We start from the raw sequence: 14,785 nt of genomic DNA, 5'->3' as shown, positions 1-14,785 counted from the left end.
AGCAGACAAAGACATCTTAGACTCCCTGGTTCCTCCTACACACTGACTGTCAGGTACATGCACAGCTCCTATCCTAGCACTCACTGTAGCAGGTTACAATGGTCACTTATTGCCTCACTTCTTCTCTGGACTATGAGCTTCAAGGGGGTGGAACCATGCATGATTTTTTGTCATTATCATAACCCCTGTATCTTGCAGAGAATCTGGCCCATGACAGGCCAGTGTTTGATGAGTGAATGGCTGAAGAAATAAGACCATGAATGTTGGCCTAGAAATGGATTTGTCTGTGTGAAGGCCTCTGGCCAGTTGGCTACATGGTACAGTTTAGTAACAACCAATGCTGCACTCAAGAGTTCTAGGCTTTACCTGGCTGCACTCAGCCACTCATGTGGATCCACATAGAGCCCCATCAAAAGCCAAAGGGCTTCTTTCCTACCCCAAGTCTCTTCAGTAAAAGTCTTTTAACATTCTTACGCTGTTGCAATGACAATGGAGTCCAGCCAGTTCCATGGATCTCGAAGGAAAGAAAACTCATCCAGAATAAAACCTCTTGCCAATATTTTAATTAATGCTTCAAATATATAAATCCCCATGAAGACATACCTACAAAGCAAATCATTCAGAACAAGAATAAATATGATAAGAGATGTGAAAAACAGAGAGCCCATCTATCTGATCTGATCTTCATGAAGTTTTACTGTGTGACATTTAACATTCTGGTCTTAACATACCAGAATTCAGAAAGGTAAGGTCCTCAAGTAAGTTCTGGTATTTGGGATTTCTGAGAAACAGTCCCATGGATAAAGTTGTAAAGCTGATTTTCAATGCTTTGCTTCACAGCTATATTCTTGAGAGTAGTTTTAGCCAACAGGGGTCCCTAGGACTGGGGGCTGTAGTTTGTCACCGTTATTCTAGAGTTGTCTCTCTGATGTACACAATGGGACAATGGCAAAGGAACAAAAAGAGTAAATTACAAGGCTAAAAACCAGATCTTTCTACATCTCATGCTCATGGAGTGGAAGATAATATTGTTAAAATGTTTATGTTACTCAAGGTGACCTAAAGATTCAATGCAATCCCTATCAAAATCCCAGTGGAATTTTTTTGTAGAAATTGAAAAATCTGTCCTAAAATTCATATGGAATTTCAAAGGACCCTGAGTAGCCAAGACAATGTTGAAAAAAATTAAATCAAAATTCTTATATCAAAATTTATCACAAAGCTACAGTAATCAAAACAGTGTGGTACTGGCATAAAGGCAGACATACAGACCACTGGAATAGAACAGAGAGCCCAGAAATAAGCCTTCACATGTACAGTCAAATGACTTTCAACAAGAATAACAAGACTATTCAGTGGGAAAAGGACAGTCTTTTCAACAAATGGTGTTGGGAAAGCTCAATAGTCACATGCAAAAGAATGAAGTTGGACCCTTCCCTTATACCACGTACAAAAATTAACTCAAAATGGATTAGAACTAAATGTAAGACCTGAAGCTGTAAGACTCATAGAAGAAAATATCTGCAAATCATATGTCTGATGAGAGGTTAATATTCAGGATATATAAAGAACCCCTACAACTCAACAACAAAAAATTAAATAATTCAACTTAAAAATGGCCAAATGACTTGAATAGACATTTCTCCAAAGATGATATACAAATGGCCAACAAGCATATGAAAAGATGCTCATTATCACTAATTATCAGAGAAATGCAAATCAAAGCTACAATGAGCTATCACTATACTTTTAAAAAACTGGAAAATAACAAGTATTGGTGAGAATGTGGAGAGATTGAAATCCTATGTACTACTGGTGGAATCGTAAAATGGTGCAACTGCCATGAAAAGAAAATGGGAATTCTTGAAAAGATTAAAGATAGAATTACCATATGATCCAGCAATCCCACTTCTGGCTATATATACAAAGAACAGAAAGCACAGTCTTGAAGAGATATTTGCACACCCATTTTCATAGCAGCACTATTCACAATAGCCAAGAGAGAGAAGCAACCCAAATGTCCATGGATATATGAATAGATGAATAAAATGTGGTATATACATGCAATGGAATATTATTCAACCTTGAAAAGGAAGAAAATTCTGTCACATGCTACAGTGTGGATAAACCTTGAGGCCATATGCTAAGGAAAATAAATTAGTTATGCAAAGACAAATATTTTATGATTCCACTTACATGAAGCACTTAGAGTAACTGAATACATAGAAAGTAGAATGGTGGTTGCCGGGGGACTGGAGGTGGGGGAAGAATGGGCAGTTATTGTTTAATGGGTACAGAGTTTCAGTTTTGCAAGATGAAAGAGTTGTGGAGGTGGAAACTGGTAATGGTGCACAACTATGTAAATATACTTAATACCGCTGATGTGTGCACATAAAAATTATTAAGATGGTAAATTTTATGTAATGTGTGTTTTATCACAATTTTAAAAAATGATTCCCATTTTCTTCCTTTAGTCCTTCATTGTCTGTCCTCTAGTTTATTTCCCTTCTTCTCCTTCCTCCTTCTCCAAAAAAGCAAAAAACAATACTCTATCTCTCTTGTTATGATCCCAATAAAAAATGCTGGGTCATCACACACACACAGGTTCCACATTTAGGACAAAAACAATTCAAACAATCTGTTAGTCCAGAGTAAAGGAAGTAGACCTTTTCTGGTAGAGTATCCAGCCATTGTTAGCTCTCAAAACTAAAGAATTAAGGTCTTGGGAACTTGAAAAATCCCACAGCAGCCACGTTCAAGAGCAGAAATGGTCATGAGGCTGCCGTAGGTAAGAGCTACTTCTGCTTCAGCCTTTTTCTAAGCTGCTCACTTTTTAGGTGACAAATAAACACAGCAGATTAACTAATGTCTGCCCTGAAATGCCGTCTTTTAAATTCAGATATAACTGATAAAATTATAGGTATCTTGAAAAAAGTCTGTAATTGCAGATGTGTGGGATTCTGCAAGTCTTCATCTAGATCTCAAACAAATGAGACAGCCAACTCTGACTGCAATTTCTGGCTGGCCATCTTAACCTTCCATCTCCCACTCCTACCATTCTCTCTATTCCAGCAGAAGCCTGACCACTGGTGGGACATGCAGACCAAGATGACATCTGATGTGGAGTACAACCATGCCCACCAGCGGGAAGCAGGGCTTGGAAGCTCCGTGATAGGGAGATCTCAACCCGCCAGGCAAATCAGGCCCTCTGGAGTGTGTAACTGTCAGTTCAACCACAGTTAGGGTATCTAGTCAGGGCCATGGGTATCCAGCTAGTAAACCCTTTTCTAAGATTCCATTCTAAGAAAATAATGATTTTTTAAAAGCTTTATGCCAAATGATGCTTGCTGCAATGCTATTTATAGTAGTAAAATATAAGAGTGGTAACTGCCTGCCTTTTGACTTATCTCCTTCTGAGGCCACAGGATCCCATAAGTAAATTATGGTTCAGTCATCAGATAAAATATTGTTTAGGCATCAACACTGACTCCTATAAAGCCTATATAAGCACAAAGAAAACCACTTAAAACTAGACATAAAATTTGAATGTGTGCTGTTTATTTCTTAAAAGGCCTTTCTAAAGACAGTTGTAAATATATACACACAAAAATGAAACTGACTCTGCCAGCATTTGTGTTGGGGAATTGGGATCACGGGTCACGTTTTCTTCTCTACAGCTAAACTCTGATGTAATCACAATTCTTTCGGGTCTGTTCATTTAAAAACGTAGGACAGGTGAGTGCAGGACAAACACTTACTCAGCGCTTTCAATATTTACATTGCTGCTGTCCCCGCGAGCTGAGGCCATAAACACGCAGTTGATGATGACGGTGCAGATGATGAACATGCTGAATAATGTGACCGGGGTCTGTTAAGGCAGGTAAACTGCAGGATGGCACGTGTCATTAGTCATTGTAGTGGAGGCTGTGGGTGTCCCTGCAGGGCCCCTTTTCTGCAGAAGCATCTGTCTTCTGTGAGTGTTGGCTAAGAACAACTCACAGCTGTTTCCGCCCTTGAAGAACTGTCCTTGGCTACATGACAGTCTCCTAACCCCGGAGGGCTACACACTCTGGCCTCTGGCTTTCAAGCCGGGCAGCTCCAGGGCTCCCCATGGGCTTAGGTTGATGCCTGATGCATGCTCAGCTGAGACCCTGCCCTTGCTTGGCTCCTCCTTTTGCTCCATGCTGCTTCCCTTTTTCCTTCTCCAGAGAGCACCACCCCCCAAACCCACTACTAAATCACTTAAATAAATCTCATCTCAGGCTCTGCTTCTAGAGAACCCAACTTAAAATAGTTGTCCCTTCCTGTTCTCCTGAGTACTCCATTATGTCTACCAACCCATGTCTTTTTCACTTCCCCCAGTCTAAAACTGCCTACTGTCTCCCACCTTCTGCACACAAAAGAAATGCCTAAGACTTCCTACCTGTCTCTATCCTCTAAGATTGCGGTTGCAAACTTAAAGTCTCAGGAACCTGATAAATCACAGAAATGGGAGAAATGGACTGATGCTGGGTCACAGGGAGGGTGGAGATGTGGTGAAATGGAGCTTGCACATCCTCTAAAAGAGGCGGCCATTTCTCACTGCACCCATTCTTGCCAGGCAGGAATACAGGCCTAGCCTTGCCAGAGGTTCCATATTTCAAGAGAAGCTGGAAATCTAGATTTTTAACACTAGAAACTGTTTCAAAATATTTTTAAAGACTGTAGTTCTAACACATTTATCGGCTAAACATGGTATACAGGTTGACAGTTTTCAATCTTCATTTGGGTCTCAACCTAGATCTTTCTTTCTCCAGGAAGCCATCCTTGATGTCTCCAAAGCACAGCAGTACCTCTCCTCACTCCCACTTCCAGATTGTTCATCTCACTAAAGAAACTGCCTGCCTTTTGACCTGTCTCTCTCTGAGGCCACAGGGTCCCAGCTGGGGGCCACGCCTTGTTCACAACCAGCATCAGCACGGCCCTGCCGAGCAGCAGGGGCACTCAACCGTACTTGTTGTAAGAATGAGCTGTTTCCACTTAACAAACATGTGAACACCCTGGGGCTTGTGCACGCTTCACCTGACCTGGACTTAGTAAAAGAAGCAACAAAAGGATATGAATGGACTGAGATTCTAATGGCTAAACTTCTGATTGAATTGAAAGGTCCCAAAATGAACAAGGCTCGTTTGGCACTAAAGCGGTAGATTGTTCTCTTTTTGTTCAACACCATAAATGTCTGCAAAAAAACAAACACAATAGGAATTACATGCAATGACAAAACAATATTTACCATGAGTTCATTTAGAGAAAATACGGTGGGACGACAGGTTGAAGCGTAGTGTGTCATTATGATGACTATGACTTCTGATTGGAGAGCTGTCTTCTGAAGCCAGAGGTAGTTTCTGACCACTGTTACTATGGAAGCCAACAGAACCCCCAAGTGGCTTAGGTCTCACCCAGAGTCCCAAGGTAAGTGTTGGGACTCAGAGTCCCATGACTCTGATCTATTGAAAGGCAGCCCTCACTCCCAAAATAACTGTTGAGCTGTGGACTGTTCACCCAGTGAATACTCAAGAGGCCCCAGAAATGAAGCACATGGGCCCTGCAAATAAAAAAGTAGGGGTGAAGAGTAATAACTGTGGCAAACAAAACCCTTTGTACTGTACTCCATGGCAGATATTTATGAAGACAAGGACTAGAAGAGAAGTTAAAGAGACAGAAGTAGAATTGAACATTCACATTTGGCAGATTTTTAAAAATTATTTTGATTACTAATAAAGACTTTGTAATGAATCTTAGAATAGTGAGGGAACTAGAGAGTTCATATTGTTATGCCTGGGCAGTTCTACGTGAAACAGTCTGCCTATCAATTCTAACCTTGAGGATCTTCAATAAAAAAAGTCATCAAGGTTCCCAGACTTGCTCTCCCATTCCCCACTGGACATAGGCAAATTTGCCTGTAGTTTTCAACCAGAAGGGGAGGCCCCACAAAAGGCATCTAGAAATGTGTGTGGGTGTTTTTGGTTGTCTGTCACAAACACTGGAGGATCTACTGGCCTTTGGTGGGTACATCCAGGGATGCCAAACCCAGGACAGACCTGCCAAATGGTGCACTGACCACCCAAAGTGTCTAATTGGGCCCCAATGAAGAACACCAAACTTGTGCCATTTCCTCCTTGCATGTCTTCCTGGGCTCTGGGCATGAGCTGCCCCTGGACAACAACCTAGCCCTCACAGACTTCTAACATCAACCCTCAGATCTCCCCCTTTCCATTGAACTGTCATCTGGCTGTCTCCTTATGCATCCCTAAGGCTGCTAGTTACAAAAATCTTCACAGAACTAGGGTCGTTCCTATCTCCTGTGTCTGTGGTCCTTTCAGATTTGCAAAAAGTAATGTTTGACACAGAATCCAGCATGTTCTCAGACAGGAGAGACAGGTCCTGTCACCCAGGCACAGAAGCAGTGGGGCAGCTGCAGCCTTGGCTGAGGTACCAGAACTTCAGTCACTGCCAGGCCTCAAACCTTCCTTCACTGAGTTGCTGGACTTTGCTTGTCTGCTGGCCACCTGGCTGCAGGGAAAATGTGAACTAGGATATTTTCCTTTGCCTCCATAACAAAATGAAGTGGGCCACAGGGTTCTTTAAAAGCTATGAGCCCAGGGGCCCAAGACTCACTTTGGGAATCCTATGCCCTTCCTTTGGCTAGAAAGACGATTTTAGGGCAGACAGCAAACTTCTCCTTGACAGAGGTCACCCCAGATTAATAGGGAGCATGATATGGCTCTGCTTCTGTGCCCTTTGATTTTGATATTTTATTAATGCCTCCTCTGACTGCTTTCAATATTTCAACTAATGGTGTATTTAACTACACTTGCCAGGGTTTTAATGATTTAAATGATAGGTATCAGCTCCTCCTGTCTGCTTGCTGACACTTCTCCACCCCTTTCCTTGTAGCGCTTCAAAAATGGAAATTTGGAAAGAAAGGAAGTGAATTGCGACTGCAGAAAGAATCCTTGGGTTTGAGTCCAGCTCCACCACTGATTGGCTGTTTGACTGGGTGTAAGCCACTCCCAACTAGGCTTTGGTTTCCTCATCTGTAAGGTGCTAACGACACTACACACAGCTCACATAACTGCTAGAGCACTGGCCATGCGAGGTCATGGGTATGCAGAGCTCTGAACAAGTATCATGTCTCCTAATTTAAAGGGAGAACCCAGGCTGAGAAGAGGTGGTCCTAGAACATCCACCCTGGTTGGAAAAGAGACTGTCCTCCCAGGACTATCCACAACGTACTAGGCTGCCTGCCTTGTGGGTCTCCTGCCCAACCATGAGGCAGAAGGAAGCCTCTAAGAGTTAACTCACCTCTAAAAGCTCTGCCTCCAAGAAGCCCCTGGAATTCTGGGGCATTAGGAAAAGGAGAAGCATTGGAGTGTTTTTGCTCCTTCATCTCTTTTCCCCTTTCTTGTCCTTCCCAGTCATCCCCCACTTCCCTCTATACACACAGTCCCTATTTGGCTTGGTCTAATTCAACGACATACAAACCAGGCAATCTTTCTTTGGAGAGGTCAGTTTCCCACTGGTGCCAGCGAAGGATGTTCTGGGTATCCCATATCTTCCAAAACTTGCCCCAGACTCCCCAGCCTCCTTCCTCTCTGTCCTCAGTCTGGCTAAGTAGGTTTTCCATTCCCTGCTGGATCACATAGTAAGATGATGATGGTTCGGTCTTCTGAGTCTTTCTTGAAAGGGGATGGTCTGTAAAGGGCTGTTCTCACTATCTCAGCCTTTCAAACAGCTATCAGGAGAGCCTGAGCTCACATTTCTTCACCCAGGAGCCCCTCTGAAGAACTTTTATGAGAATTTCCCTACATCCAAGTAGATAAAACAGCAAGCCTGTCGCACATTGGCATGTGGTTTACATATAATCTGCACATGCCCACTTGATTACAATATTTTTAAACTTCATTCATTGAGCTCCTCTTGTGTGTCAAGTGTTGGTCTAGGACTTTAAACTTCATAAATCTCATTTAATAGCCTAAAAAGCCTATTGTCTACGAGTTTTTCAAGGTAAATGCTTGTTCCTGAAACAGACATTCATGGACAGTGATATTAGTCTTTCATATCAGTATAATGCTTTATACTTTATAAAGTACCTCCACAATATGTCTATACTGTAATGTAGGGAAAGCAGGCATTATTCCCATGTTACTGATTAGAAAAGTGAGAATTAGTGAAGTGGTTCACCCAAAGTTATAAATCCAATCACTTGAAATGGACTACACCCAACTTTTCTGACTGCTAGTCCAATCCTCCTTCCTGACACCATTTTATGTTTTATCTGTTCTCCTTTTAATCTCTCTGCTGCTCCTAGTCCTCATCTTCTTCTCCAAGACACACATTATTACAGAGAGAAAATTAGTACTGAAAGCTGTTCTAAGAATTATGAAAGCAATGACAGGGGATGATAGCAAAGGAGAAGCTGGGTCTGACCTCTCTATACCCCAAGATCAGTATTTGGAGATTCTTGTAACACCAGTTATAATCGGTGGTTAGAACATGGTTAGAACACCCCAAACTCCCCACAGAGGTACCTTATGATTTCTGTAGAATGGGTCCAGGTCTTCCAGGGGTTTTGCTATCAGCTCAGGGGGAATATCTCCATAGAGCTTGGGCAACTTTCTGGAGACCTTTAGGTCAAGCTGAGGTCGAAGCTGGGGTTCTGCTGATTTCTGGTCTTTGGACTTCTTTTCCTCGTTTTGGATGGCGATCTGCTTCTCAATTGCAGCCAGAGAGTCAGGAGTGAAGGGGCGGAAATTCCGTGCATCTGGGAAGATCACTGGGTAGCACCTCTCGTCCATCTTCTCCCTTGGGGCAGAGACAACCAGCAGACCCTCAGAGAGCTCTGGGTGGTAGAAATCACACTGTCTGCCCTGGGATTCCACTCTCCAAGGACAATATCATGGAGTCTAAAAGAGTTGAGACTGAGGTGAGGGAGCTTGGGAGCTCATTAGCTATGGGGAAAGTCAGAAGAGGTGGCCACCACTGTGGATATAGCACGAACTTTGGGCATTGGCAAGACCAAAGCAGGGCATCATTCCTGGAAGACCTGGGTATAGGTGGGAAGTTGAGTTCAAGGTCAATATGCAGAAGAAGTTCAGTCTCTAAAACTGAGACCCAAGCATTGAGCAAGACAATAAGGCTGAACAAGCTGAAATATAAAATGGGACCTGCAGATGGCAGACAAATGGCCACAATGTGACCAGAAGGGGAAGAAATAGGGAATCAAGTGAGCCATAGCTGTGGGTTGTAAAATCAAAACTATGAGTGCATGAGTCTTTCCTCAACTTTGGTCAGCAAAGTTCTTAAAATGTGATGGAATGGAAACAAAAGATCCATAAACATAAAATGAACATTTACATTAACATCTATGATCCTATGCTAGCTCCCTTACTTATGAGACCCAGACCTGGCAGAAGTGAGACCCCAAGAAAGCAGAAAGGATTTGCCAAGGCTAATATGGTCACTCTATCATGGGATAGTAGTTCTCCCAGTCTCTACCCCTTTCCTTTCTACAAGGACTTTCTCTACAGTCTCAGGTTTAAAACTAGACTCTGAGAAAAAGCAGTAATGTTGAAGTTGAATGCATTTATTCCCCATGCCAGGAGTCCTCTTCCTTTCTAATTTACTGAATGCCAATCTAGGATTGACTCCCAAACCACTCTGGAGAATTACAATGGGGAATCCAACATGCGACTGGTTTTATTCATTCAACAACCATGTGCTCAGTGTCTGTTCTAGGCACAGTGCTACCAGGCACTAATGGGTGAAAAAACCATAGTTACTTCTCTGGGCCCTACAGCTATGCTGCCCTGATATAGTGGAGAAGACAGATAAAAGACAGGAAGTTACAATAGAGTAAGACAAACGTTACTATAGGAAGAAATAGAGGGTGCTATGTCTGTGCATAGGATAAGCATCTAACCAGTTTTGTGGAATCAGGGATGGCTTGCCAAAGCTTTAATGTCTCAGCTGAGACCTAAAGGAGATGTAAGACTTAGAGAAGAAAAAAAGGGGACATTAGAGTGTTGCAGAGGGAGCAAAGAACATGTACAAGGATCCATGGGTGAAAAAGAACGTGGTGTCCATCAACAGGTTTTGTTTGCCCAAAATGGAGATTTTGTGGAGCAGAATGTCCAGATAAGGCTCCAGTCAGCATGAGAGCATATGGGGGCTTGTAATCCCTAGCAAAGACAATGCACTTCACCCTGAGGGTAGTAAGAAATTGCTAAAGGGTGGGTTATTACTATTATTATTATTATTAGAGAGGGGTAACATTATCATTTTTTAAATATCCCACTTACTGGTGCGAATGGGTAGGGCTTGGGATAGGGGAATGAAGGAGTTGAGGAGGCTGCAACAGGAGAAATGAGCTTGGAAATAGTTGCAAAAAATCATAATCACTGAGGACAACCTAATGGAATGGACAGATTTGAGACCCACTAAAAAACAGCCTTCATGAGTGGGATTCACGAGAAGGGAGGGATCTGAGGGATAGGAAGGAGCCAAGACTCCCAGCTTGGGCAAGTGGGTCAGCAGTTGTGCCACTCACTCAGATAGAAAGCACTAGGGAAGGAGGAAGCTCTGGGGGAAGGGATTCAGTTTAAAACACATGGAGTTGAAGCTGCTGATGGAATCTGCAAGTGGAGAGAACCAGGAGGCACGTAAATATGAGAAATCACAGCTTATACATGTTAGACTCTGAAAGCAGCATGTAAGAAAAAAACAGAAACAAAAACATAATCAAAACTTCTCTTGCAAATCCCTCAGGAAGGCACCATACTGAAGAGGCATCCCAACAAACTGGTCAACAAATTCAATACAGCCAACTTTTCTTCCAGTGCCAGAACCAGTCACTCTTTCTTTAGTGAAGCCTCAAAGTAGCTGGACTGTGTTTAAGGGCTATAATAAAGGCAATATGTGTGTCTTTAAACGCACTAAGGGTAATGAGATAGTCGCAATGTGTGAGCCGCAAGTCAACAGAAATCAAATATGGGACAGCAGATTCAGTGCATTCTATCCTGCATTCATTCAGGGTCAAGCTCTTAATGGATGAGCCTGGATGATGGAATTGGCCATACTATGTAAATTACTCGCTTTCCATTCCCCTCTCCTCCATTCTGCTCCCACTCCACTTCACTCCTCTCTTTCTCTCTCTCTTAAACATATATAATTAAATTTGTATAAATGAAGTGAGGGTATAATGAGACTCTGTTGTATTTGGCTCTAGATCTCATAAAAGACATTTAAGACAAGGATGAAGTCTTTTTCAGTAAGCAGCATAGAAATGTTAGCTGATCCTTTAAAATGGATGAGCCTAGAAAGAACCTGAATGGTAAAAACTGGACTTTATGCTAAGTTGCAGCAAGGAATCCAGTGGAGGGCTGCTGCCACAATAATGAGACCACTAGAAAAGAAACTGGACACTCTGACCCTGCTGTTCTGACCCTGGGGTATTCTGCCTGGGTTCTTGAAGAGACTCGATAAAAATAAATAACGCAAAATAAAACTGACAACCCCCGAAACTGCACACATCAAAAATTTGTTATAGATGATGTCATAACTAAAGAACCACACCTTAAAGGTAACACTGAAAACAGCAAAAATTGACCCAGGGAAACGAGGACTTTATAAAATTATCAACTCGAATCTGACAAAATAAAATCACATGGAGTAAAATTTTCCAATTAAGTGAAAAAAATTGATAGAAGAATCAAAATTTTTTTTAGTAAAAGTAGACTCGGGAAAACTGGACTGTGGAAATAGAGGCTGCACATGCAAAATTAAATTAATGAAGTAATAAGCATCAATATGGCACATATTGTAAATGATAACATTTGGAAATATTCAAATCTTCACTGTGAAATTTATACATAAATACTTAATTCTGAAAATTTCTGTACAGAAAATAATTGCATTGCTTGGAAAATTAGTTACACAATTAAATTGGCTAAGTGCAATTATTTCCTAAGCCTCACTATTACTCACATATGAAGGCAAATTTTTCAGACACTAAATGTCTCTTTACAAAAAAATTATTTGCGCATATGCTCCTAAACAATGATAAGGGAATCCAAAAAATGGAGAGTGCATGGAATCCAAGACATAGTGTACCCAATCCAAGAGTGCACTAAAAATATTCCAGGGTGACAGCACCTCAACTGTCCTGAAAAGCAATTGATCCAAGTAGAATTAGAAGTCAGAAAGCCCCAAGAAAAATTCTTCAAGAATAAAGTAAATTTTCTGTAACAAAGAAACTGATTTCTTAACAGGTGAAAAAAGAAAGGTAATTGGAAATTCCATGAAAACAAAATGTTCTTCAGAAAGTCATGTTTTACATATGAAGCCAACTAAACAATCTGAGCAGTTGATGGAATATAAGAAGAGGAAAAGAAGAGAGTCCACTTGACCCTCACACTCAGAACATTCTCCCTTATGCAGCAGAAGGTCACTGACATCAGAATCCATCCCCTTGTTTATGGGTCCAAATATAGTACTTGGTTTTAGAGACTAGTAGCTACAAAGCCATTGTATCATAAAGGTTATATATTAGTTTTTGATTTTTAACAATCATCTGATAGATAAAGAATTAATTATAATTACAGAGTATACTTCAACTGTTATAAATGTTATAAAATTTTGTTTTGCAAGCCAGAGTTGGAGAGAAAAGATTAAGGGAAGTTCAGAGGCATCAATTTCCTCATCTTAAACACTTGGAGAATCAAGACATTTTATGGAAGTTCAATGGATCAAGCAATACAGGTGTAAGTCTATCTGTTAAAATTATCAGGTAATCAAGTGCAAAACCAAATTTGAAGTATAAGCAACAAAAACTGGAAGAAATCATGAGGAGGGCAGAAAGATTGCTGTCAATAAGCTAAACTCATCTCACATACAGACAATTCAGTAACTTCTACTTAAACTTGACAAATCAATAAATAGAAGTATAAAAGAATCATGTAGAGTTAGCAAGACAATGACCAGAAGAATGAAAACTCAAATGGTTAAAATGGGACTGGGCATATAGGTGAAGATGGAGATATTTTATTTTTTATGTTATATCCTTCCCAACATTTTCCCCATCTGAGCTATTTGAGTTACCTGCATGTACATGTCACATTTATAGGACTGCAAAAGGATTGTAAAAATCCTTCAAAGGCTCAGAACATCCTCTGATTCAAAGTAGAGTTGAGGGGTGGGGATATAGCTCAATGGTAGAGTGTGTGCTTAGCATGCACGAGATCCAGGGTTCAATCCCCAGTACCTCCGGTTAAATAAAAAAAAGTAGAGAGTCAAAATATCAGATATAATGACAGGTTCTAAATCTCTTTGAGTCATAAAGGAAACAAGCTATTTGCAGTCCTAAGCCAGGAGGCCAGTGGCATGTGAATTATGATTTGACACTGGAAATCATGGAGACATGGAGTGATGGGCTAGACTTGCAAGGGAGGTGGGAAACTACCTGTTACCATGCTTCTCTGAGGACTGGCTTGGGCTCAGCAGTCTCCCGGGTCCACTTCCCACTGAACAGACAGAAAACAAACACTTATGGGGAATCAGGTAAATCAGGGAGGACGGATGAAACCACACAATGGGTGTGGCTGCACTAGGGAAGCACTGAGTGCTGTGGTGCAAAGAAGGGCATGGTTATGAAGACTGGAAGTCACTGAGCTGGGAGGAGAGAGGGAGGTGTACGCATGTATGAAAGCACTGAGCGTAGCAAAGGGCTTTTGTTTCGTATTTATGACTTTATCTATAATTACAAAAGTTACATAACCTTACTGTGCTGGCCACCTTCAGTTTGCCCTCCAGATCTCTTCACCATCCTTCTCCATGAGTGCCTGTGAAGCTGATTCACATGGACGCCTCACTGGGGCCCCTTGAACTCTGGCTTCTGGTTGAATTTGGCTGATGGGAGGCACCAGAAAGAGACCCAGAGAATGGTGGGGAGTGAGGTCAGGGATCTCTTTCCCATCTCTCTTCCTGATGGTGGCCTTGTGCCACAGCTCCTGTCAGATGGCCCGTCCACACAGCTTTCTCTCCAGTTCTTTAGTAGCTCCCTCCCCTGCCCCTTCACATGTGGGATGTAATGGCACCCCACTCCCACAACCCCTGAGAATAGCACTCTCATTTATTTCTGTTACTGTAACTGTGCTTCAACTTTTGTAAAATATCCTTCAATACAACATCCTCAAAATGCCCAGTTTGAATGCATCACATGTTTCCTGCCAGGGCCCTGGCTGATAGAATCATTTATTAAATAAAGTTTAGAAAACAAGAAAAGGAAATGATCACCCACAAAACAAAGCTACCTAACACATTCATGTTACAACATTCTGGTGTACTTTTCCATAGTCTTTTCGTGAATATGTTTATATAACTGTCATTTGTGATGCATATGCAATTTTACCTTGTGATTAATTAATCACAAACTTTTTCACAATAATAGATGTCATTTAATGGTGTCTACCCTGTTCCAGGCAAAATCTTGAGTGTGTTGATATATATTATCTCATTTAATCCTCAGAGTAATCTCATGAGATAAATATTATCCTTGGGGGATTTCTGAAAGGAAATACTCAACTGGAATTAAGGTTAATTCTTCTCCTAAGCGGCAGAGGTAAATTAACCCTACATCTTCCTTTTACTAGTGTTTTGCTCTAGTTTTTCCTCCAAGCAAGGAGCCAAACTAGACAACCTGACCCTTACACTTTACCCTAACCGGTGAGAAAAGTCACAAAAGGATTAT

The 14,785-nt window shown here is 41.5% G+C and overlaps 1 protein-coding gene across 14 annotated transcripts in view; it reads right to left on the bottom strand.

Moving 5' to 3' along the window:
- The window catches only part of SCN11A (sodium voltage-gated channel alpha subunit 11), a 122,922-nt gene that overhangs the window by 57,796 nt on the left and 50,341 nt on the right, over positions 1-14,785 (bottom strand). For 13 of the 14 annotated variants that reach the window (XM_074345186.1, XM_074345184.1, XM_074345185.1 and 10 more), the window contains 4 exons: positions 8,571-8,844; positions 5,101-5,218; positions 3,759-3,858; positions 475-603 (listed from right to left, as the gene is read on the bottom strand). In XM_074345186.1, coding sequence (XP_074201287.1) covers positions 475-603; positions 3,759-3,858; positions 5,101-5,218; positions 8,571-8,844 — 621 coding nt within the window. Of the gene's footprint in view, positions 1-474; positions 604-3,758; positions 3,859-5,100; positions 5,219-8,570; positions 8,845-13,498; positions 13,560-14,785 lie in introns of all 14 variants that reach the window. The other variant, XM_074345190.1, reaches the window with a different exon arrangement.

The sequence above is a fragment of the Camelus bactrianus genome, chromosome 17 (assembly GCF_048773025.1).
Source record: "Camelus bactrianus isolate YW-2024 breed Bactrian camel chromosome 17, ASM4877302v1, whole genome shotgun sequence".
Taxonomy (NCBI): domain Eukaryota; kingdom Metazoa; phylum Chordata; class Mammalia; order Artiodactyla; family Camelidae; genus Camelus; species Camelus bactrianus.
Note: the sequence above shows the minus strand (reverse complement) of the source record. Positions and strands in the feature narration are given on the sequence as shown.